Genomic DNA, 25430 nt, shown 5'->3' on the forward strand with positions numbered 1-25430 from the left:
TAAAAAAGGCGAATGCAGAAACTGGTATAATGTCCGTAACGATTAATCCATGAAGAGAGGAATTTACAGACAAAAACCGAATGGAAAAAAGCAAGTGGAAGTCACTAGAACTTTTAGCTACCAAAATAGTAAATCAAAAGTAATGCCACATTCCTTAGGAAACTACAGAGTTTAGTGCCTCTGCTAAGGACTTGAAAGATAAAAGGAGTGGTTATTCCAACCACATCAACATTCAGCTCACCTATCTGGTTTGTGCAGAATACAGATGGATCTTAGAGAATGACAGTGAATTACTATAAGCATAATCACATGTGACTCCAATTTCAGCTGCAGTTAAAGATGTAGTGTCATTATTGGAGCATAGCAGTACATTTCCTGGCAACTGGAATTAAGCTATTTCTTTCATCATCTTAGTAAAAACCACCAAAAGCTCCTTTCAGATGGCAAGGCCAGCAATATACCTTCACTGCCCTACTTCAGAGCTATATCAACTCTAGCTCTCTGTCATAATCTAGTCTATAGAAATCTTGATCAACTCTCCATTCCAGAAGACATCGTGTGTTCCACCTAGTTCTCCAGAAAGATATTATTCTGACTGCTTGAGTTCAAGCAGGTCAAGTTTGGCAGGTCCTTATAAGTGAATCACAGCATAAACTTTTAGGATTTTTGAACCAAAAAAGCCTCCTCTACAGATAACTATTCTCCTGAAAATCAGCTTTAGACTTAATTTGCTACTAGTCCTCAGCAGATACTACAAGCATGGTCACCAATTTGTCATGAGTTGCCCCATGATAAAATGATTAACTTCTGATCCACCAAGCCATAAATGTGGGCAGGCACGACAGCACCCTATCATCAAGTGAACATGATGTATACACGTAAATCCTGAAGGCACAAGCAAGTTGCATGAGCAAGCAGTCCAGGTTCCCATGGGCCCTATTCTTGTTACATTGCTTCCTCTCTCTTGATCCACACACTAGACCCATTGAAAGTTCTCTATGATCAGTTTGCTAGTGGGGGAAAAATGGGCTTTGTATACAACTAGTTCTGTATGATATGCTGACACTTCTTAAAAGTAGACAATTGCAGCACTATAGCCCCACTCAGGGTGACCCGGAAAGACAGTGGTGAAGTGAAACCCTTCCAGTAGGCACATGGACCTGATTGTCATTTTGCCTGAAATGAGAGATGACCAAAGCTAGAAATATACACTAATTTATGAGTAGAAGCTAACAGTTTGGCTGAATAGTCAGGGACTCAAAAAGAACACAATTAGAAAATTGGTAACAAGGTAGTCTGAGCAGGAGTATGTATGGTGGACAGTGCTCTTCAAATGGTCACTATGTCCAGATCAACTTCAGTATCTCAGTAAACAGGAGAACAAAATGAAGCATTCTGCAATGTCAGCCAGCATCTTTTCCCGAGGAATCTTTGTCCTTACTCACCTTTGCTGTCCTTACAACAAAAAAAGTCATGACAGCAAGGATGGATAACACATAGCTCAGCAGCACAAACTTCCATTCACCAAAACTGATAGGATTACAACTCCTGTTGGATGGCACTATTCTCTAGGGGAACCAGCCAGCCACTTGTGGCAAGTTGATTATACATCACTTCCATCATGGAATGAGCAATGCTTTATTCTTAGTAAGGTAGACATTACTCTAGATATAGATTTTCCTTCCCTGACCATAATATGTATGTGGAAATCATCATCCATGAATTTTTAAAATACCTTGTTCAACATTACTTATTCCACATAGTGTTGCTTCTGACCAGGGAACTCACTGTATAGCAAATGAAGGAAATGGGTTCATTTTCATAGAATTCACTGGTCTTCCTATGTTTTTAAGCCCTTGGAAGTAGCTGGCATATAGAACAGTAGAATAGCCTTTTGAAGATTCATGGTGTTGAAGAGATGGTAATGCTTTGTGAGACATAGATAATATCCTCCAGGATACAGTATGTATTCTGAGTTTGCAATCAATATAAAGTATGTTTCTCCCATAGCCAGGATTCGCAGATGCTAGGATCAAATTTTGGAAAAGGGAATGGCTCAATTCACTATAATACCTAATAATCCCAAAGTGAAATATCTGTTTTCCATCCCAGAAACTATGTACTCTATTGGTCTAAATCTTAATTCCCAAGGGAGAAATGCTTCCACCATGGAACAAAACAATGGTTCCATTAAAATGGAAGCTTAGAATGTCACCTGGTTATTTCTGGGCTCCTTATACTAGGAAACCAAAGAGCAAAAATGGTTCTTCTGTACCAAGGACAATTGGTCTTGATTATCAAGGGAACATTTGTTGTAAGAAAGAGTATCACTAGCATGCAGGACATTCCACAAGGCACCTATTAGTAAATCATGTTCTGTAATAAAAGTTAACAAACCAGCAATCCCACTTCTAGGTATATATCCAAAAGAATTGAAGCAGGGTCTTAAAAAGATATTTGTTGATCCATCTTCACAGCAGCATTATTCACAACAGTCAAGGAGTAGAAGCAACCCAAATGTCTATCAATGGATGAATGGATAAACAAAATGTGATATATCCATACAATGGAATATTATTAAGCCTTAATAAAGAATATTCATTTTTTATGATTTATTATTCAGTCATATGCTACAACATGGATGAACCTTGAGGACATTATGCTAAGTAAAATAAACCAATCACAAAAAGATAAATACTATATGATTCCACTATATGAGATATCGAAAGTAGTCAAATTCATAGAAACAGCAAGTAGAATGGTGGTTATCAGAAGCTGGAGGGAGAGGGAAATGGGGATGTGATGGATAATTTTGTGTGTAAACTTGACTGGACCATGGCCCAGATTTTTAGTTAAACATTATTTCTAGATGTGTCTACAAGGATGTTTCTGGATGGGACTGACATCTGATTCAATAGATTGAATAAAGCATTTTGCCCTCCTTAACATGGGTGGGCTTCATCCAATTCATTGAAGGCTTGAATAAAATAAAAGACTAAGTAAGAAAGAATTCTTTTTCTCTGACTGTTTTCAATCTGGACATCAGTCTTCTCCTGATTTTGGACTCAGACTCAGACTGGAACTCACACCATCAGCTCTGCTGGTTCGCAGGCCTTTGGAGTTGGACTGGAACTATACCATCAGCTCTTCTGGGTCTCTAGTTTGCCAACTGCAGACCTTGGGTTTTTCAGCCACCAAAATCATGTGATTAATTAGTGATCCCATTAGAGAATGTTGAGTACTCTTAGTGAAGTCATTCCCTTGGAGTTTACAAACTGAAGCTATGAGTACGATGAAGTAAGGCAAGTTTGGTTTGTAAACATCAGTGAATTGGGAGAAGTAAGAGAGAAGAAATTAGCAAATGACACCAAAAGAGACCTGTGTGCTGCTCTTGTAGGCATCTTCAGCTTCTCAGTAACTCATTATCTCTAGCTAAAATGTACCAGCCATGAGGTTTACAAGCACAATTAAAACTCTCGAGAAGATACTAGATTGAGCCAATAATCCTTTATTAAAAGGGGGAGAGAGGAGAGTAAAAGTCCAATCTCTTGTCTTGCTTTTCCTAACAGCAGTCTCTAAGACTGTCCAATTTCTGTGTGATATATACATCCCTAAAGGCACCAAATGCTGTTACTATTATTTCCTAGGGTCCTTCAGCCTCTCCAGTAGAAAGAAAAATACCTCTGGAATATTAAAAATGGCTTCTTCATGGAAAGAAAGGTTAAGGAAGGTTGAAGAGTTCTGTCTCAGTCAACACAAAAGTCAACCACCCTGAGGAAGATCTAAGACTGAGCAACAAGAAAACCTTTCTTTCATGAACCTAATGAAGAAAAAGTCACTTTCTATGTTTGCTAGCACTCTCAGGCAGAGGTGAAACTGTATTTGAAGAAACATTTGAGGCAGAAAGACTACATAGGTTCAAAGTAGTGAAAGATTTCTTCCCAGATACACCCTACTTACTCTAAGAATTTCTACCAGAAAAGAAATGATACATGAGCAGTTGTAGTACTTCAATTTCAGTGGAAAGTACAAATAGAAACTAAATGTCCCTGAGCAACTAAATTAAGTTGATCTTGTCTAATGTAGTAGTCACTCAAGGTGACATTTCTGTGACCCATGTAAGACTGTATATCCTTTCCACTGAAGGTTAATCTTCCTGGTGACTCCTTAAAGATTGCTACCCAAAGCGCTGCTATAATTTTCAAAGAGACTCCATGTCCATCTTTATGATCTAAAAAATTTAAATGTAAATGCAATGTAGGCCTTCAACCTGATATTATTTCATTCATGCTTTTATTTATTCATATTAGACAAATATTTATTGAGTGCCTGCTTTGTGCCAAGAATTGTTCTAGCAGCTGAAAAAAACATTAGTAAATAAAAGAGACAAAACTCTTGCCCTCATCTATAAAAATTAACCTATGATAGTTAATTTTTATGTGTCAACTTAACTGGGCTAAGGGACATTAACACAGCTGATAAAACATTATTTCTGGATTCATGAGGATATTTTGGAAGAGATTAGCATTTGAATCAGTAGACTAAGTAAAGAAGACTTGCCCTCATCAATGTGGGTAGGCATCATCCAATCCATTGCTCCCCTAACACCCCCACCCCAATAGAACAAAAGTGTGAAAGAAGAGCAAATTCTCTTCCTTGGACATCAGAGCTCTTGGTTCTTGGGCACTCAGACTCCAGGACTTACACCAGTGGCCCCCAGGTTCTCAGGGCTTTGGACTCAGACTGAATTATACCGCCAGCATTCCTGGTTCTTCAGCTTGCAGAAGACAGATCATGGGATTTATCAGCCTTAATAACTATGTGAGATGATTCCTATAATAAATCGCTCCTTATATGTACCTATATATACTCAATTTGGTTTGTTTCTGTGAAGAACCCTGACAATACAGACATAATAATAACTGTACCAATACAGCATGTTAGGCCACAATAAGTGCTGTGGGAGGGGGTGGGGAGAGTAGAGCAGAAAAGGAAGATAGGCAAGTGAAGCAAGTAGCATGGGAATAGGTACTGGGTAAGCTACATGGAAAAGGTGAGATTTAAGCATAGATTTAAGAAAGATAAGGAAGAGAGCTATGCAGATATATCAAGGTAAAGAACTTTCCGGGTAGAAGGAATGGCCAGCACAAAGGCCCCCACGACAAGAGCACCTTAGTGTGTTCAAGAAACAGGAGGCCAGAGTGGTCCAAACAGAGGGAGGGAGACAGATAGTAGCAGGAGGTGAGATCAAAGTGGTGAAAAAGGATAAGGGCAGACTTATAGGGTCTTGCACACCATTGCTGGCACTTTGGCTTCTACTCTTAGTGAAATGCAGAACCCACCAAGGTTTAGAGCAAAGGAGTGACATGCTCTAACTTAGGTTTTCAAATGATCATTCTGGTAGCTATAGAGAAAACAGACTAAAGGAGAGCAAGGTGGAAGCAAAGAGACTAGTTAGTAAGAGGAACAGGAGGTGCTGAAGGCATTAGGAAAGAAGATGTAAACTATCATACTGATCACTGGTGAGATCAAGTTAAATCGTCTATGTAAATAAATTCCTTAATGTCTTGGACTAACTGAAGCTTTGCTTTACCTGCTTGCTAAATGAAGATAAGCTGATGGGTTACTCTTACTTCAGAAAGATCTCTTAATGCAGAGAACCACCAAATCTGAAGAAGACAGAGAACAGAACACCTGGCAACTACTGTGAACTCTGGACATATAATTCAGAAAATAATTTTCACTCATTCCATTTTAAAGAGCAAGTCAAATAAAAAAGAGAGAAAAAGAGAGAAGGAGGGAGGGAGGAAGGGAAGGGCAGGGAAGGGAGGGAGGGAGGGAGAAAGGAAAGAAGGAAGAAAGAAAGAAAGGAAGGAAGGGAAGGAGAAAAGAAGGAAAGGAAGGGAGAGAAGAAGGAAAGGAAGAAAAAGTTCTGTAACCATCTCCCTAAATTTCTACCATGGATTAGTTTTCCTGAAATGGGGACAATGGGGGCAGAGTATATAATGAACGGAAAAAAGTATAAAGAGGTAATAGAAGGGAGTAAAGTACTATTGCCTACTTGCTATAACTGCAAAACAGAAGATCTCTCTGGAAAACCCTTCTCAATATAACTGAATTAATTTAGTCACAAATTCTAAGGCTGTGCTGTTATCACACAGTAAGAATATGTCCTTATTTGAAATAGACTTTTTCTCAAATATATATATATATATTTGAGAAAATAAAAATATATATATATATAATATGTGTGTGTGTGTGTGTGTGTGTGTGTATTCTGTGAGATATATACATGTGCATATACACATATATCTTTGAATTAGCCTACAATAAGTTTTTAAGTTACTTCCTTTGGGAGGAACAAAATATTTGGTCATCTTTGTGTAGCTGAAACCAGGCCTACTGCGGTAGGCAATCTTAATTGTTCATTCACGTTCTTCTATAAAATATTGAGCAATAAAGTTTTTTTGTTTATGTCCTTCTTGGTAAAGTAAAAAAAAAAAAAAAAAAAACACACAACCTGAGCTTATGTAAGCAGAAAGGAGTCCATTACAATTACACAGGGCCCTTTCATAGAAGTCAAGAACAAGGATGAAATCAGGTTGCAAGCGGGTATGTGAATTAGGGTAACAGCAGGAAAAGAGATGGCACACTCGGATCTAAGTTCATCAGAAGAGAATTTAATGAAGAGATTATTTACAGAAATGTGGACAGGTTAAGAGAATTAATAAAATATGATGAGGCACCAAGAACTAGCAAGAGTAGAAAATCAATACCATGTCTAAGTCTAAAGGATCGAGAGGAAGGAACGTTGTCACCATAGTCCAAACAATCCACAGCTGTGGAAGAGGACCTGCCTGACAGGAGCTATAGCTACTGACAAATGAAGCCACTGCCAGAAATGCACTGGACCAGAGGGGAAATAAATAACCTGATTTTCTTTTCTTTTCTTTCTTCCTCTTAATCTGCTCGGGCACCCATTGTCCAAATTCAACCAGAAGCTAGAGGGCAAAGACACCCAGATCATGTAGTTGATAGAGGTTAGCCTCTACAAGGCAAAACAGACCAGACAAGAATGGTTCTTAGTGGGTAAAAGCGTGAATAACCAGCTCAACATAGAAACAAAGACCACTCTATTAACAGAACAAAAATCATGAATTCAGCACACAGTCCCTTTTCCAGGAACACTTCTCTGTAATAAATACAGTGTGTATATAAGTGGGAAACTAAGAAGTTAAAAAAGAATGCTTACAAAAGAATAAAAACCTTAATAGAAGATAATTATTTTTCTGTAGGCTTAATAATAGCTTGTGAGCTGCTTTGTTATCAACGATTTTATTTTAAAACCCAAAAGAGACATGACCTCATTATTCTTAGCTTTTCTAATTCAACTCTGAAGAAATATTTTAAATAATGTTGAGGTTTAAGATATGTTATAATAATTTTATAAATTTTTAAGATCCTAACACCATTAAACAATGACACATCTAATAATAAAACTGTACTAATGCAAAAGAAAATTTTATCTTCCAAAGCTTTACCAAATAAATTGAAAACTGGATATCTATTATTTTTTATGTCACTTTTATATACCTTCCCACAGTAACAAACCATGAAACACTAATGTTTTGGGGAAAAGTTTAAATAAAAACAAAGAGAGTCACACGTTAATTTCATAAAATTACTGCTAAAAAAGCATGAAGGATAAAAGCAGACCCAAAAAATAGATAATAGCAAAGCACACTGAATTTCTGATAGTCCACCAATAGAAATCTGCAGGTTCATCAGGTAAAAATGAGTCTTGATTATATCCTTCTGCTTTTTCTAGGACAACAAACTTTCCTGAACTTAAGTTTCCTAAAGAACTCATTTGCTGAATATCTATTTGATTCCTTTAAAAAAACAGAGTCGGGTACCTCAATTCCTTTTAAAGTGTAAGGAATATAATTTTACATGCTTTCTGAAGAACATAATTGAGTCAGAAAATAAATAATTCGAGACTGACAGTATGGCAAAAGAAAACTGAAGCAGAAAAGTAAAAGTATTTTAATCGAAGTTACTAATGGCATAAGCAAAAAAAATTAAGAAAGCAGAAATCATCAACAGCATTCATTAACCAACTAATGCTTTTGCCAGTTCCCAAAATATAACTACCTAATATACAATTCTTATAGTTCTTTATCACATTAAGTATGCTAATACTAAAACCAAAACATTTTACCTAACCATTTTTATCTGAAGAGAATATATATGGCAATAAAAAATGAAGAAGAAAACCAGCTTAGAAAGCAACAGAGTAGAATCTGCACTGTTACAGCTTGTGTCCTACATAACCTTTTGAATGCATGACCTTTAAGTTGCTGAAGGTTGCCTCAGAATTTGGCTCAGTTTGATGGAAACATCTGCTCCCCTTGCAGGTATACTGTAAGGACTTTTTTCTCAGTTGGGTTCAGAACACAGCAAGTGAGCCCTTGTCTGTCCAATCATACAGACTCTGACACTTGTAAATCAAGTTCTGAGAGGACAACAGCAGGTCTACATTCCATCACCCTTTCTCAGCCAGCTAGGCCAACTGACTGCTGTGAGGACTGCTCTTATCATGTCATCAAATCAAAACATGTTGAGATAAGGGACTATACGAGGCATCTGCAGAATTCCCAAAATGTAGTGACTTTGGAACATTGACAGATGCATCTGTCATTTTATACCTTCAACTAACCTGATGTCCACTGGCCCGACACAGTAAAGCTGTCCAAGATCGATTCCAATTCTTTCACGTTATTTTCACATGTCTCTACTAGAAAGGCCTGGTGCTTCTTAGCCTTTTAATTAAGAAAAAAATTACACATGATAAGGTCATGCATCAGAGCTGCAGATTTTTTTTGTGAATATGTATAGCACAATTAAGTATGAACGAGATAATAATGACTCCATTCATGTCGATTATTAATAGACTTCTTTCTGTCTTAATGATACCTTTTACTTGGCTTAATGTAACACTGTATAAGATGTCAATAACAATTTACTGAGGCCTTAGGGCCTGGCACTATTCTAAGTACTTTATACATTGTAATTCTCTTATTCTCATAACAACCCTATGAGGGAAGGGCTATTATTATCCCAATTTTACAGATAAGAAAACTGAGACACAGAAGAATTAAGGAACACTTTAAAAGATCATGCTGGCAGTCATGTGGCGAATTGGCAGATGGTGGTCAAAATGAATGCAGTAAGACCAATTAGAAGGAACTGCAACAGTCTATTCAAATGGTGATGGTAGCTTAGGCTAGGGCTAGGGACTTAGTGTGAAAAAAAGTGGTACTATACATACTGGAAGGATACTTGGTGGAATAGCCTTGGTAACACTGTACTGAGTTAGATGAGAATGATTGGATTAGACAAAAGTAGATCAGACTGGACTGGATTAAACTGGATTAGGCTGGAGAAGTGGTCAGATAAAAGGAGGAGTCAAGACTGATCTCAAGGTTTCAGGGTAGATGAATTGGCCCAGTTTCAGTAATTGAGAACAATGGAGGTGGAAAATGTCTTATTTTGGCTGTTTTTGTTTATTTACTTGCTTTTAGCAGAAATATGTATCATTAATTCTATTTTGACCATATTACATTGGAGATATCTTTAAGACACTCCTAGCATGAGCACAATGCCTGGCAAATAACAGGCCCTAAATAAATATATTTAAACTAACAAAGAATAAGTAAAGTAGGAAAATATGGGAAGCATCTAGACATAATGGTGTAAAGCTCAGAAGAAAGGTGAAGTATAGGTAGAGGAATCATCTACAGACACCATGTGAAGCTTGCCTTGAGACTGTTTGAAGGGAAAAGAGCCTAGGACAAAGCCTTAAGAAATTCCAGAATTTAATAGAAAAGAAAAAGCCAGTAAAGATTTTTTAAAAAGAAAAATAAAAAAGAGTATAGTGTCATGGAAACCAAGATAAGAGAACATTTCAAGGACAGTTGTCAATTATATGCAATGTCACAGAATATTCAGGCAAAATGGACACTAAAAAGTGTTCATGGTGCATGGAAGTCATTAGTGATCTTGAAGAAATTTGTTACAGTCCACACTGGAACAGTCTGAGGAGGAGTAAACCTGAATATTTTGTCTTAATTGAGTAAGAGATAAGTCATGGGAACAGGAAGTTTAGATGACACTTTCTGGGTAAAGAAGGAAGCAGAGATAAGGGCAGTAGCTAGAAAGGAGAGCGGGTTGAAGAAGTTTTTGTTGTCTTTTTTAAATAAGTGAGAAACTTGAGCATGTTTAAAAGCTGAAGAAATAAAGGCATTAGTGAAAGAGTGCTTATAGATCCAGGAGAAATGGGAGAATAGATACTATAAGACAGAATCATTCCATTAAAATAGGTAATAATTCTTTCTTTAGATGTCAGTTCAATTATCACTTCAGAAAAGCTACCCTTCACCACCCATACTACATCAATTTCCTCTACTAGATTCTTCTCATCACAAATATGATTCTACAATTATTTCAGTAGGTCTTTTTTTAATGTCTATCTCATAGAATTTAAGCTCCATGACGAAAGTATATATATTTTTTGTCCTCACCAGTGTATTCCCAGCACTTAGATAATATCAAGTACCTAAAATAAGAGTTAAATAGTTAAATTATAGTACATACTATCAAAAGAAGGCTGTTTAATTAGGATTCATTCATACAAATTTAAATAGAAGGAAGCTCTTCTTCATGTATTAATATGGAAAGATCTCTAAGCACTACTGCTGAGTTAAAAACAAGAGAGGGGGTGGAAGAAGTGTGTTCTATAAAATAAATGATTGATGGTGTGACTGAAAGCCCTCTGAGCTGGGATGCAAAAAGAAACAAAAACAAACAAAATTGGACTTGAAGTTTTCTGCATTAGCATACCATTAGTAACATGCTTTTCAATGCTGTAATATTAAACAAGTTAATATTGGGGGGAGGGAAGAAGGGAGAACAGTATGTTTAGTATGCTACCATTCATATAAAGTGTGTGCATGTGTGCCTTCGCATGCGCACATTTGTAAATATGGAGAGGCTCTCTACACAGAATCACAAGATAGTAATAACTATGGCTGCCTCTAGAAAGAGAATCTGAGTGGCCAAGGGTTGGGAAGAGAGAGATTTCATTTTCACTGTATAATCCTTTGTGTCTTAGAAATTTTGTGTCATGTGACCTATTATCTATTTTTAAAAACTTAATTAGATTTTGAAAAATGGTAAATAAATGAGCCAAGTAACAAACAAAAACACTTTTCTACAGAAGATATACATGCACTTTGTTAGTGTGTTTGGAAACAGTAGGAGGACCAATTGAGCAAAGAAGCCCAGATGGAGATTTCTGGATATTATTAAAGCACAGACTCAGCACAATGTAAGGTTTGTATCTACAGAAAAAGAAACACCAAGTTTTAGCTATTGAAAAAAATAAGAGTCAAAATAGAATTTATTATTACCAATGGCCACCAGTAAAAGTATTTATAAAGCACCAATTTTATATAACACATTATAAAGTTATTTTTAATTATTAAATATTCAATAGTATATTAAATTCTTTGAGTTTATATTATGTTCGTGGTAAAAAAAATCAAATAGAGAAAAATAGAATGTAATTCAATACTCACAGGTAAGTTTTATTCATTTGTCTTATAATTACAGAAATTGATATATATAAATTTTAAATATATAAAATTTTTAAGTATAACATATTTTGTATATAAAGACAAAATTTTTAAATCAAATAGGATCATAGTACACATACTGCTGTGCAACTTACTTTTCCATTCATAGTATATCTCTGACATTTTTCCACATTACATTTCATTAGTTGCATAATACTCCATTATTTAGATGTACCATTAATTAGCCAGTTCCCTACTGCTAAGATTTATAGGTTATTTGCATTTTTATTAGTGACAATAGTACAATACACATATTTGTATGTGTACTTGTACATCTTTGCATGTACATTCAATTATACCTATTTAATAAACTAGAAATATATTTCATGGGTAAAAAGTATGTACAACTGTTTTCAAACAATTGTTACCAAATTGCTCTCCAGAATCCTGCCAGTGTATGTTATCTATTTCCCAACAGCTTTCCAATGGTAAACATTATCATTTTAATGTTCATTTCTTTAATTTTAATTAAGATTAAGCATCTTTTCATAAGTTTACTAACCACCTGTACTTCCTTTTCTCTGAACTGACTTTTCACATCATGTGCCCATTTTTATATTACACTCACCATATTTTTCTTAGTGATTTATAACAGTCCTTTTTAAATTATAGACACAATCCCCTTGTCAGACATGTTGCAAATCATTACCTCCAATTTGTCATTTGCTTTCTGACTATATTCTTAAAGCTAAATTGTATTCTTAAGTAACCAAATTTATCAATAATTTGCTTTGGGACTTCTAGGTTTCTTTTCGTACTTTCTTACTCCAAAATTAAAAAATACTTAATTCCCTTTTTCTCCAGTGATCTTCATCTTCTTTAATGGCTCTATAATCAATCTAGAATTTGTTTGATATAAGCAATATAGCAGTGATTTAGTTACATTATTTCCTCTTATGTACGGCCAGTTATCGCAAAAGTATTTATGGGATAATCTATTTTTAAACATCGATTTGGCATACTGTGATACTGTGATTTGTTATAAGAAATATATATTTGGTCTTCATCAAGGGTTCCTATCACATAGCTCCTAAAACCCTTAAGGAGCCATAAGAGTGATTCCTGTTATATTTTATTCCCAGTTCCTGAAATAGCTTCAGAGTGATAAAGGTGAAATGGGTATCTTTTGCTACTCATAACTCCTTTCAATCACACCTGAGTTTATGTAAAAGAGGTGATTTTGAGAAAGCCCCTAGATAATCTAATGAGAAGGGCTGTTTTCCAGGGGAACCAACCATGTGATTAGAGGAGAAGAGGGAAGAGGGGTTAGAGGTTGAATCAATCACCAAGAGCCAATGATTTAATCAATCGTGCCTACAAAAGTCTCCATAAAAACCCAAAAGGCATCTGATCTCGGAAGCTAAGCAGGGTCGGGCCTGGTTAGTACTTGGATGGGAGACCACCTAGGAAGATCAGGCGCTATAGGCGTAAAAAAGAAAAAAAAAAAATAAGGGATTGTAAAATGACAAAGTCCTTGCAATCTGTGAGGTCAACCAAGGGTTGCCTCACCTAAAACAAAAAACAAAAAACAAAGAGACTGGGTTCTGGGAGATTCCAGGTTGGGGGACAATTGGAGATATGGGGAGGGTGGCACACCCAGAAAGAGCACGAAAGCTCAGCAACTGTTCCCACATATTTTACACTATGAGTCTCTTCCATCAGTCTGTTCCTTTTAAAAACAAAACAAAACAAAACAAAAAAACAATCTAGTAAATAAACTGTTTTTCCTGCATTCTGAGAACTGCTCTAGCAAATTAATTTAACTTAAAGAGGTGGTCGTGGAAACCTCCAATTTATAGCCTGTTGGTCAGAAGCACAGATAACAGCCTGAACTTGTGATTGGCATCTGAAGGGCGTGAGCAGTCTTGTGGGACTGAACTCTTAACCTGAGGCATCCGACCCTATCTCCAAGTAGAACTGACTCTTGTGGGTGTGGCAGATTTGCTTGGTGTGGGAAAATCTCCAACACCCCTGGTGAATAGAAGTGTTCTGCGAGTGTAGTGTTGTGTGTAGACACACAGGAGTGCGTTTTTCCTCAAACCTGAAGTTTTCTCCTTTTCACATACCAACTTTATCATATACTAAATTCCCATAGATATTCATAGCTATATTTTGAACTCTGTTCTGTTCCATCAATTTTTATATTTTGTCAGTACCAAACTACTAACTTTATATTTTCTTTAAATTTTGCTGACGTATAATTGATATAACATACAATTCACCCAATTGAAGTGTACAGTTCAATGTTTTTAGTATATTCACAGAATTGCACAACCACAACCACAATCTAAATTTAGAATACTGTTGTCCCCACTAAAAGATATGCCATATTCATTGGCTGTCATTCTCCATTCTCCTATCACCACTCTCAAGCTCTAAGCAACCACCATTCTCATTTTTATTTATATTTTTATAGCATCTCCTAGTCGAGGTACTTCATATAAATGCAATCATAAAGTATGTGGCTTTTTATAACTTCTTTCACAACGAAAAACGTTTTGGAGATTCATCCATTTTATAGTATGCATCAATACTTTATATTTATTGCCAAATAATATCACACCATGCAGTTAAGCCACATTTTATTAATTTATTCAGCAAGTAATGAACATTTGGTTGTTTCAATTTTTGGATTATGAATAATACTGGAATGAACATCCATGTACAGTATTTTGTGTGGTTGTCTCTTTTCATTTCTCCTGGGTATATACCTAGGAGTGGAACAGCTGTGCTACATGGGCACTCTAGGTGTAACCTTATGAAAAACAGTGAAATGTTTTTCTACAGGGGCTAAGTCATTTTACATTCCCACCAACAATGTGTGAGGGTCCCAATTTCTCCATATATCACCAAAACTAGTTGCTATCCATTTTTTTTATTATGATCATGCTAATGAGTATAAAAAGGTATCCCACTGTGGTTTTGATTTGCACATCCTGCTAATTTTGTACATCTTTTTATATGCTTATTAGCCATCTGTATGTCTTCCTTGAAGAAATGCCTACTAAACCTTTAGCCTATTTTTTAATTGAGTTCTCTTTTTATTATTGTGGCATAAAAGGTATTTATATGTTCTGGATACAAGTCCTTTATCAGACACTCGATTTGCAAAAATTTTATAGCATTTTGTGATTGTATTTTCACTTTCTTTACTGTATCCTTTGACATATAAAAGTTTTTAATGTTGGTAAAAATCCAAAGTAACTATTTTTTTGCCACTTGTGCTTTTTCAGTGTGGCACCTAAGAAATTATTGCCTAAGAATTTTACCTATTATATTTAGGCCTATGAACCATTTAATTTTTGTATATGGGTCCAAATTTATTATTTGGCAAGTGGATACCAAGTTCCTTCAACGCAATTGTTGATGTTGAAAAACTTTCCCTATAATTGACTTAGCATCCTTTTCAAAAATCAACTAAATTTTTAAGGGTTTGTTTCTATACTTTCAATTCTTTTCCATTGAGTTGTATGTCTATCATTATGCCAATATACTATAGCTTTGTAGGAGTAAAATTGGGAAATGTTACTCTTCCAATTTTATTCTTTTTCAAGATTTTGGCTATTCTCCATCTCTTCCATTTCCATATGAATTTTAGATCAGTTTGTCCATTTCTGCAAAAAGGCAGCTGGGATTTTGATAGAGAATGCATTGAATCTATATCAATTTGAAGAGTATTAACATCTTAACAAGCAACAGTATTAACTCTTATGATCCATGAACATGGGATGTCTTTCCATTTACTTAGGTCGTTTAATTTCTTTCAGTAATGATTAGTAGTTTTCAGCATATAATTCTTGCACTTCTTTTGTAGTTACTCCTATTTTATTCATTTTGATATTATAAATGAAATTGTTTCCTTAATTTCACTTTTTGATTGTTCCTAGTACACAGAAATACAACTGATTCTGTGTATTGATCTTGTATTAAATCCTGCAACCTTGCTAAACTCATTTACTAGTTCTAATAGTTGTGTGTGTATTCTTTAGTATTTTTAATATACAAAATCATATCATCTGTAAATAGAGTTTACTTCTTCCTTTCCAAAATAGATTCCTTTTATTGTTTTATTGAGACGGGAAGGGTTGCCTTCCTCTGTTTTTTAAAAGTATCTGTGAAAAATTAGCATTAAGACTTCACCAGTGAAGTCATCTGGACCTAGTCTTTTCTTTGCGAGAAGCTGTTTGACTAGGAAGTCAATCTCTTTACATGTTATAGGCCTATCAAGATTGTCTATTTCTTTTTTACCATTTTTGGTACTTTGTTTCTTTCTAGAAATGTGTCCATTTCATCTAAATTATCTAATTTGTTAGCATATATAGTTGTTCACAGTATTCTCTTATAATTCTTTTTATTTCTGTAAGGTCAAAAGTTGTGCCCCTTCTTTTATTTATGATTGTAATAATTTGAGTCTCTTCTTTTTTCCTTGGTCAGTCTAGATAAATGTTATCAATTTAGTTATCTTTTCAAAGAATTAACTTTTGTTTTCATTGATTTTCTCTATTATTTTGTATCATTATTCTTATTCTGTATTGTTTCCTTTCTTCCAATTGTTTTTGGTTTAGTTTGCTGTACTTTTTCTAGTCCCTTAAGGTTGGAGATTAGGTTATTAATTTGAGGAATTTTTTTTTTAATATAAGTAACTATAGCTCTAAATTTTCCTCTTAAACACTGTGTTAGCTTCATCCCATAGGTTTGGTGTGTTGTTTTAATTTTCATTCTTCCCAAAGTGTTTTCTAATCCCTTATTTCTTTTTTGACCCATTGATTATTTAAGAAAGTATTTAGTTTCCACATATTTGTGAATTTTCCCCATTTTCCTCCTGTTATTGATTTAACTCCATTGTGGTCAGAGAACATACAACATATGATTTCAATCCTTTTTTTAAGTTTTTAAGACTTGTTTTATGTTCTCCCATACGCTCTACCTATGAGATTATTTATGTGCACTTGAGAAGAATGCGTACTCTGTTGCTGATGAGTCGGGTGTTCTATAGATGTCTGTTAGGTCTAGTTTGTTTATAGCATTGTTCAAGTCTTCTTTTATTTGCTGCTCTTCCAAGTTGTTCTGCCCATTATTGAAAGTGGGGTATGGAAGTCCCCAAATATTATTGTCTATTTCTTTCTTTAATTCTCTCAGTTTTTGTTCCAGGTATATTGGGTTCTGTTGTTAGATGCATATATGTTTATATTATTTGATATTCCTGGTGGATTAACCCTTTTATCATCATGAGATGTTCCTCTTTATCTCTAGTAACATTTTTGTTCTAAAGTCTTTTATTATTAGATCCACTCTAGTTCTTTTTGTCATGTACATGGTATATTTTTTTCATCCTTTTTCTTCCAATTTACTTTTATTTTTTAATATCAAGTGTGTCTCCTATAGCAGATGGTTAGATCTTTTTTTTAAAAATCCAATCTGACAGTCTCTGCCTTTTGATTAGATTACTTTAGATATTATTGATATGGTTGGATTTCCTTCTGCCATTCTGATTCTTGTTTTTTTGTCTCATTCCTTTTGTTTCTCTATCCCTCCCTTATTGCTTTCTTTTGCATTAGATGAATATTTTCTAGTGTAATATTTTAATTCATTTAATAATTGCTTAATAGTATTTTAGTTTTCTTTTAGTGGTTTCTCTAGAACTTATAATATACATCTTAATTTATCAAACTCTACTTCGGATTTATACTAAATTAATTACAATGTTATATAGAAACCTCATTCCTATACAGTGCTACTCCCTCTCCCATTTTCTGTGCTATTGTTATACATGTTATTTCTATATATGTTACAAATCCAACAATATATTGTTATAATTACTTTATATCATCTTGTCTTTTAAAAAGCCTGAGAAAAGGAAAACAAGTACATAGTTATAGAATTGGTTAAATTAACTCTTTTATTTATTCTTTCTAGTTCTTTTCACTTCTTCCTGTGGATTAGAGCTACCACCTAGTGTCATTTTCTTACCACAATACAGCTTTGTTCCCACCCACATCATTTGTCCAGTTATTGTCAAATATACTGTGTTTCTATTTATTACAAGCCCAAGAATGCAATAATATAATTAGTTTCATTCATGTGCTTTTTCAATCAGTCAAGAGAAGAAAGTAGAAATATGTAGTTATATCAACTTTTGGAAACACCTACATAATTACCTTTATCATTATTCTTTGTGTTGTGTGTATGTAGATTAAAATTACTGTATAGTATCACATACTTTCAGCCTGAAAGACTTCCTTTAGTATATCTTGTAAGGCAGTTCTGCTAGCAACAGTTTTTATCTATCTGGGAATGAATTTATTTTGCTTTCCTTTTTTCAAAGATAATCTTTCTGAATATAAGATTCTTGTTTTATTTTGTGTAGGGGTCATGAAAACTTTCCTATTTCTTCACATATTTTGTAATTTTTCATTGATGACTAGAAAGTATTGCAGCAATTCTGAATACTGTTACTCTTCTCCAGAGCTCTCAGCCTGCCTAGAATAGAGTTGCTGCAACACAGGGCTCTAAGGAAAGAGAAATTCAGCAATCTGCCCTCCCAGGATGAAATCATAGCCTTGCTGGGAAGCTAGAGAGAAAGAAAAGGCCCCTCTTCTTGGCTGCATCTGCCCAGGGCAGAGTTTCTGTAACATGAAGCAGAGGTGGAAGAGGGGTTATAGAACACCCGTCACTCAAATGCTACAGACTCATTATTTTTCTTGAAATTTGTTAAATTTTCTTCTTTTTAGCAGCTTGATAATTTACATATCATACAATTCAACTATTTAAAGTATATAATTCAACAGTTTTCAGTATATTTGTATTCATTTCTATAACCATAATTTTAGAACACTTTCATCACCCCAAAAGAAACCGCACACCCATTAACAGTCATTCCCCATTCTCTCCCAACTCCTCCAGCCCTAGAGGTCAACTTTCTATCTCTACAGATTTAACTTTTCTGGATATTTCATATAAACGAAATCACATATTATGTGACCCTTTGTTTCTGGCTTCTTTCACTTAGCTTAATATTTTTGAAATTCATTCGTATTTTACCTCTGATCAGTACTTCATTTCTTGTTATCCCTGAATAATATTCCATTGTATGGATACATCAACTTTTATACATCCAACAGTTGATGGACAGACATTTGGGTTATTTCAACATTTTTGCTGTTATAAAAAATGTTATAAATATTTATATACAAGTTTTTGAGTGGATGTATATTTTCATTTCTCTTGGGCATATGCCTAGGAGTAAACTGCTAGGTCATATGGTAACTCCAATTTTAACATTTTGAGGAACTTCCATAGTTTTCCATAGTGGCAGCATCATTTTACATTCCCAACAGCAGTATATGAGGATTCCAATTTCTCTACATCCTTGCTAGCAATTGTTATTACCTATCTTTTTTATTATATTCATCCTAGTGTGTATGACAAAATATGCCATTATGGTTCTGATTTGCAATTTTTGATGATGAATGATATTGAGCATTTTTTCATGTTTTACTGGCCATTTGTATGTTTTCTTTGGAGAAGTCTGTTCAGATCTTTTGTCCATTTTTCAATTGGGTTTTTGACTTTTTATTGTTGATTTATAAGAGTTCTTTATATATTCTAGATAAAACTTATTTATCATATATATGATCTGCAAATATTTTTTCCCATTCTATGAGTTGTCTTTTCATTTTTCTGATAGTTTCCTTTGGAGCACTAACGTTTTTAATTTTAACAATTAGTAAATTTTTCTTGAATGAAAGTTTCCCCTTTGCCCTTAGGACAATTTCCACAACATAACACAATTTTTAAAAAATTTTTCACCAGTTGTTGTTTTGCTAGGCAAAAGATTCACCAAGCTCCTTACTCCATTAACCCAGAAGTACTTCCCTATGATATATTTTAATATCCTAAAAGTTTAATTTTTTTGAGGCCTTATTATTGAGTATTTTCCTAGTGTTATGATTTAATAATCTTTCCAGAGAAACTTCAGCATTATATTCACAAGTTATATGTGCACGTGCGTACACACACACACACACACACAACCCCCTCTGTTATTTCAATATATATTATCTTTAATGCGCATCAAAAATCCTGCAAATTAGAACCATTTTACAAATGAGCAAACAGATTCAGAAGGACGATATCACTAGGGGTCACATAACAATTATAAGAAAGGACTGAGATTAAAATCCAGATCAATTTGTCCCCCAAAATAATGTTCTTTTTATTATACCATGCTGACTGAGGCAAAGATCTCATCAATATCAGGGATAAAAATTTACAGAAAATATAAATATACATTGAGCTGCGAGCTGCTTCAAGGGCGTTTTTAGGAGACAGCAATGTGGCAGAAGTCATCGAGACCAGACTGCCTCTTTTGACAGCCACTTCCCCAACCAGAACCAGACCAGGAACTGTTGGCATAACTACCTGGACTTCCACCACTCTGAGAAGGCAATTACCACTAAATGAGGTGATGTCTCTGTGTGCAAATGGTACTGGCATGTACACAAGTCCCTCTGCCCCATATCCTGAGTGTCAGCCTGGGATGACTACAAGGCAGAAGGCACGTTTCCTGGGAAGATCTGAACTGGCTCCACCCACCTGTCCTCTCTCCTCCATCCTTCTCTGAGGGAGGTGAAGGGGGACCTGGGTACATTCCACCCTGAGATCCTGAATCATGCCTTAATGAATAATAAATACTTGTTGAAAAAATAATACTAAATGGAGAAAGTCAGACAAATTGCATACTTGGAGTCTGCTCAATATGAAGGTGCAATTAAATTTCTAGTTCAACAACAATTCTCCTCTTCCAAGTACAGGGCTCATTCCTAACTAAAATATAAGCTAAAATTTCAACACCATTACAGTTTAAAATCAAATTTAATGTCAAATTAGCCAGGAAACACTGACTAGCATAAAATTTTTCAAAGACTAAAGTAGAGGTTTGATCAATGACAAGGCTTAAGAAGAGTTAACTACACCTGAAAGTTGCTATTACATTTATAACTAGTACATTATAATTTTCTGCAAGATAACTGGCTAAGAGTCATAATATAGCCAACAAAAATTTTATTTATATTTAATAGTTATGTTTATGAACCAGCAAATAACCATAAAAATTGTTCTCCTTTTACAATTGACAAATATTTTTCCTAATACATTGTTTTAGTTTTATATATGAAATTTCCATTCTTCACTCATATTACAAAAGTGTTTACAGAGTTTTTTAAGTGTAGATTATACATATTTAAATTTTGTTCCCAAAGCTTTTAGTTTTCTTAACAGCCTTTTGATGAGCAAAAAATTCTAAAATGAAAACAATCTATTGGCTAAATAAAGAAAAACCTTGGGTTAAAAACAAAGTGTGAAGAATAAAATACTAACTTTCTAATTTTGGATCAACATGTTTTACCATGTGACATAAAACTAAGTTTCGGTTAAATGTTAAATTGTTGACTAAACAAATATCATAATTCTATACATCCGTAGAAGTTACTAAGGTGTTTTTTAATGAAATTAGTATTGAAAAGACAGGTTGAACTTTTGAAACAGTTCTGAACATTTTTTAACTCTAGTTTTTTAATTTTTAATTTGAATATTAAGTCATTAGGAAGGAATTCTATGTAAAAACGGGAGCATCAGAACCTATAATAAACATCACATTCTTTTGCTCCATAGCTCTCACCTTTTCAACATATCTTCCACCTAGTTACGGTTACATACCCAGTGCATCTTTAAGGACTCAAGGAGAACTTGATCAGCTGAACTGAATTCGATCTGGTTAGGTTTCATAACCATCACTACCTGCAGCATTTCATTGAGCATATTAATGATAGCTAATATCTCTTCATAAAACAATTTACTATTTCTTTCCTTCTTGCTTGTCTACATTGCTTCCATGAATGTAAGCATATTCTATGATCCCAATTATTTATTTCATATGATGAAATGTCACCCTCCTTAATGTAGCTTTACAATTAGTTTATTTTTCAGTAGATGCTACCTTCCAATCTGACTATAGGCTTTAACATCTTTCTCTCTCTCTCTCTCTCTCTCTCTCTCTGTAGGCTTTAACATCTCTCTCTCTCTCTCTCTCTCTCTCTCTCTCTCTCTCTCTCTCTCTCTCTCTCTCTCTCTCTCTCTCTCTCTCTCTCTCTCTCTCTCTCACACACACACACACACACACACACACACGCACACACACACTACCAGTTTACTTTTTCACAGGTCAAAAATTAGATTTGGATTTTCAAAACTTAATAATTTATATAAGAATAAATTTCAAAAAGCTTTATGCCCACATTATAAATTTAGGAAGACAGCCATATAACATTTAAATATACAAATACAAACACATACACACACACATTCAATAAATACTACATACTTAGAAACTTAGTATTTAGTTTAATAATATAAATGTTTAAGGGCCACTAAGAGAAACAGAAAGTAATGTTCATATTATCAAAAACAATGCTCATATATAAATATTACTACTATTCTGGGTGAAAAACAGGAATCAACATTTTTTTTGTAAAATTCAGAATATTTTTAGCCCATTAGTTTTGAATGCCTCCTTCAAACTAAAAAATATGTCCTTCTAAAGCAAACCTAATAGATCATTTGAAGCAAAATATTATCAAGAAACACTAACTTTACCACAAAGCATAATAATCCAAAATCCTATCTAATGTTAGCAATCATTATTATATATAAGCAGCCAAGCCTCCGAAGTATAGAGAAAAAATATACACTTGACCATTTTCAATCACAAGTTCTTTAGAGAATAAAATATTCTTTGAGCAAAACCTCATGAGAACCAGAATTCCCTTTCCAATATATGGTCTCTCCTAGAGCTGTAACTAAATATTACTGAGTGGCAGAAAAACAAATCTCAAGAAATGATGGACTTAAAAAAATTTCATTGTAGAAAGCACAAAGCAAGTTCTAATAATACCAATTTGAAAATGATAGCTCCCCAGCTTGGAGAGAAGCAGATATAAAAACTCACAGTAAAGACTAAAAGACCTGACTGAATCTGTTAGGCCTCTGATGGGCTTTAATAAGTATGATCGCTAAGCAGCTTACACTGGAAACTCAGTTTTATTTAATAGTTAATTAAATCATTGTTAAATTCATAGATTTGGAAATTAATGGTTCAATTTTAATCAAAACTTTGTAAAGTCAAATTCAATAGTGTATAACACAGAATATGAAACTAATCTTGTTAAATCCTTAGATGTCCAATGTTGAAATTCCATTATTTCTATGACATTAAAGATACTACACTATTCATTTACTAATCACATATTTTAAACCCATATGTTGAATAGGAGGAATTTTATTAATATAAAAGTACAATAAAAGTTGGCAGGATTCATATTTTTGACTTTTCCAAAATATAAATGGTAGTTGTATTTACATCTCTTTACACAGTGGAGCTATCACTTTCCAACTAGTTTATTAACACTTTGTGTATTCTGACCAAGATGATCTCTAAGGCCTCTTCCAAGTCTAAAAAACAATAATATACTGCACTGCATCATACAACTGTTACTTTTAAGTCTCAAAACTTCCTCAAGTCTTTGTATATTATTAATAACACCCTTATCTCACTAGTAAACCTATGGAGAAAAGTGGCTTTAATTTTCTCTTGCAATGCTACAAAGAAATAAAAACCAAGACTTGAATAATGGCCATGAACATGACCTAAACTAGAAAACAAGCTGTTACCTCAAAGGGAGAGAAAAATTACCTGTAGGTAATGTATGCTTCCCGTCTATAGTCTATAAAATACTCAAACTACTATGTTCAAAAGAAATATAACTGTGGGAAAGACGCACTAGGTTATATAGAATCATGAAATGTCATTAACATAAAGTTTCATTTCCAAAAGCAAAAGATAAAAGCTTCCCCTTAAGTCATTTTCTCTTCAGTCAAAAACAATTATGAATTCAAAGCAAAAATAACATCCAGACTGAGGATACAGAACTAGAAAAACTCCGCTTTTTATGTTTTAAAATTTTTAATTTGATAGATATCTCTTCAGAGAAAAATTTTTAAAAACTTCCCCCCCAAAGGCTAATAATCTATTGAAAAAAAAAAGCAATAAAGGAATATGTACATGAAAAATGTATTTAACAAAGTAATAGATGAATTTTTTATAAAAAGAAAAACATACTATTTAATAGTGTTTCCATTAAATTGATTTTCATTAAGTAATTTTAAAATTTTATATTACAATCACGTAAAGATAGACAGCAACCATTCTAATAAGCACAAAACAGAACCAGTTAAAAGAGGAAGCTAGTAATAATGAAGGAAAATAAAGAAAAGAAAACAGAAAGATGGAAGAAAATAAGACATAAAGTTTGGGGCTTAAGAGAAATGAAAAAAAAAGAGAGGAATAAATAGTTAGGTTGAACCATATAAACTGTTAATCACTTAGGCTACAACCTGAATAAGTTTTCTGAACATCCCATTAGCTCCTCAGCAAAGAACTATTCACAGATCTGCAACTGCTTTTAGTAATGCATCAAGCTTTGAAGAAACAATCTATAATCTTCAGCACTATGATCAAAACAACAGTGTTGTACAGAATGAGTGCCAAAGGCCCAAACAAACAAAAGGAGGTTGCTAGTGAGAGGCAGCTTGCCTTATTTCAGACCATTCACCAAATTGGAAAAGTTAAAAAATAAAAACCTGTTGGCACCAAGTAAAATTTTTTAATCACAAAGCAACCATATCCTCAGTGGTGAATTAAGCCAGTCTTTTTTTATTTTGTATCTAGTCAGTGGAGTGCCAGAAGGCCAGAATTAGGAAGATGCATGCAATTTATACTATTTATACTAGTGACTCTGTCTTTAGCTGTTGCATTCTCAGTTATAACTCTGGCTCACTTTCCAAACTATTGAGTACAGTATCTAATAAGCAAGCAGACCAAATCCAAGACTCAGCTAAATGACTCTGACGTGCTTTTCTCCACCACTAATTCACCTTCCTGAACCAAGAGTTAAAAGGTAGGATAACTCATGAAATTTAGGGTAGCACATAACAGTGAACACACATCAAGAGTACATGCTACACAGAGAGCTCTAAACTTTCTAAAACCTCACATCCCAAGAATTCAAACAATAAATTAAACCACACAGCAAGCAACTATTTAATCCCTGAGTCAAAACACATTGAATATCTTGAGTTGAGTGAAGACTGTATATAATATTGGATCATTTGAAAATGAGAAAGAGCTGCCATTTTATCCCATCATTACCTTTCTTTCTGGGCAGCACTGATCTGGCTACCACTTCTTAGTATAATCTGGAGTTTCCACCTTTTTAACAAGGAGGAAAAATACTAATTTCCCTCAGTAACTGATAACGAGTTGTAGAACTTAATTGAAAGTCAAGTAGCCAAGTCTCTGAGAAAGGTATGTATGTGGGGAATGAGACAAAGAGAAAATAGGGTATTACTATATACTTTATGTCCTCCCTGTTACGGTTCACAGAAAATTGCAGAGTAGGAGTATGCTGCACCAATCAAATAAATCCACCAAATAAATGTCTCTTGAGGCAAGTACTATAGCAGAATCTTGGTATGTAAAATGAATTAAGTTAACCTCAATGCATTCACCATCATTTGGGTCCAATAATACACATCACAGTTTGGTGAGTGCTATGATGAAGATGCTAAACTAAGTACTAAAGAAACACAAAGTGGGGAAGGGGAAGAATTCTGACTTTA

General features: G+C 34.2%; 1 protein-coding gene across 1 annotated transcript in view; it reads right to left on the reverse strand.

The window, feature by feature from the left end:
• CCDC171 (coiled-coil domain containing 171) overlaps window positions 1–25430 on the reverse strand; it is a 256342-nt gene that overhangs the window by 165780 nt on the left and 65132 nt on the right. The window contains exon 12 of the mRNA XM_025051395.1: window positions 8720–8822. Coding sequence (XP_024907163.1) covers window positions 8720–8822 — 103 coding nt within the window. The remainder of the gene's footprint in view (window positions 1–8719; window positions 8823–25430) is intronic.

This window comes from Pteropus alecto, unplaced genomic scaffold (assembly GCF_000325575.1).
Source record: "Pteropus alecto unplaced genomic scaffold, ASM32557v1 scaffold95, whole genome shotgun sequence".
Taxonomy (NCBI): Eukaryota; Metazoa; Chordata; class Mammalia; order Chiroptera; family Pteropodidae; genus Pteropus; species Pteropus alecto.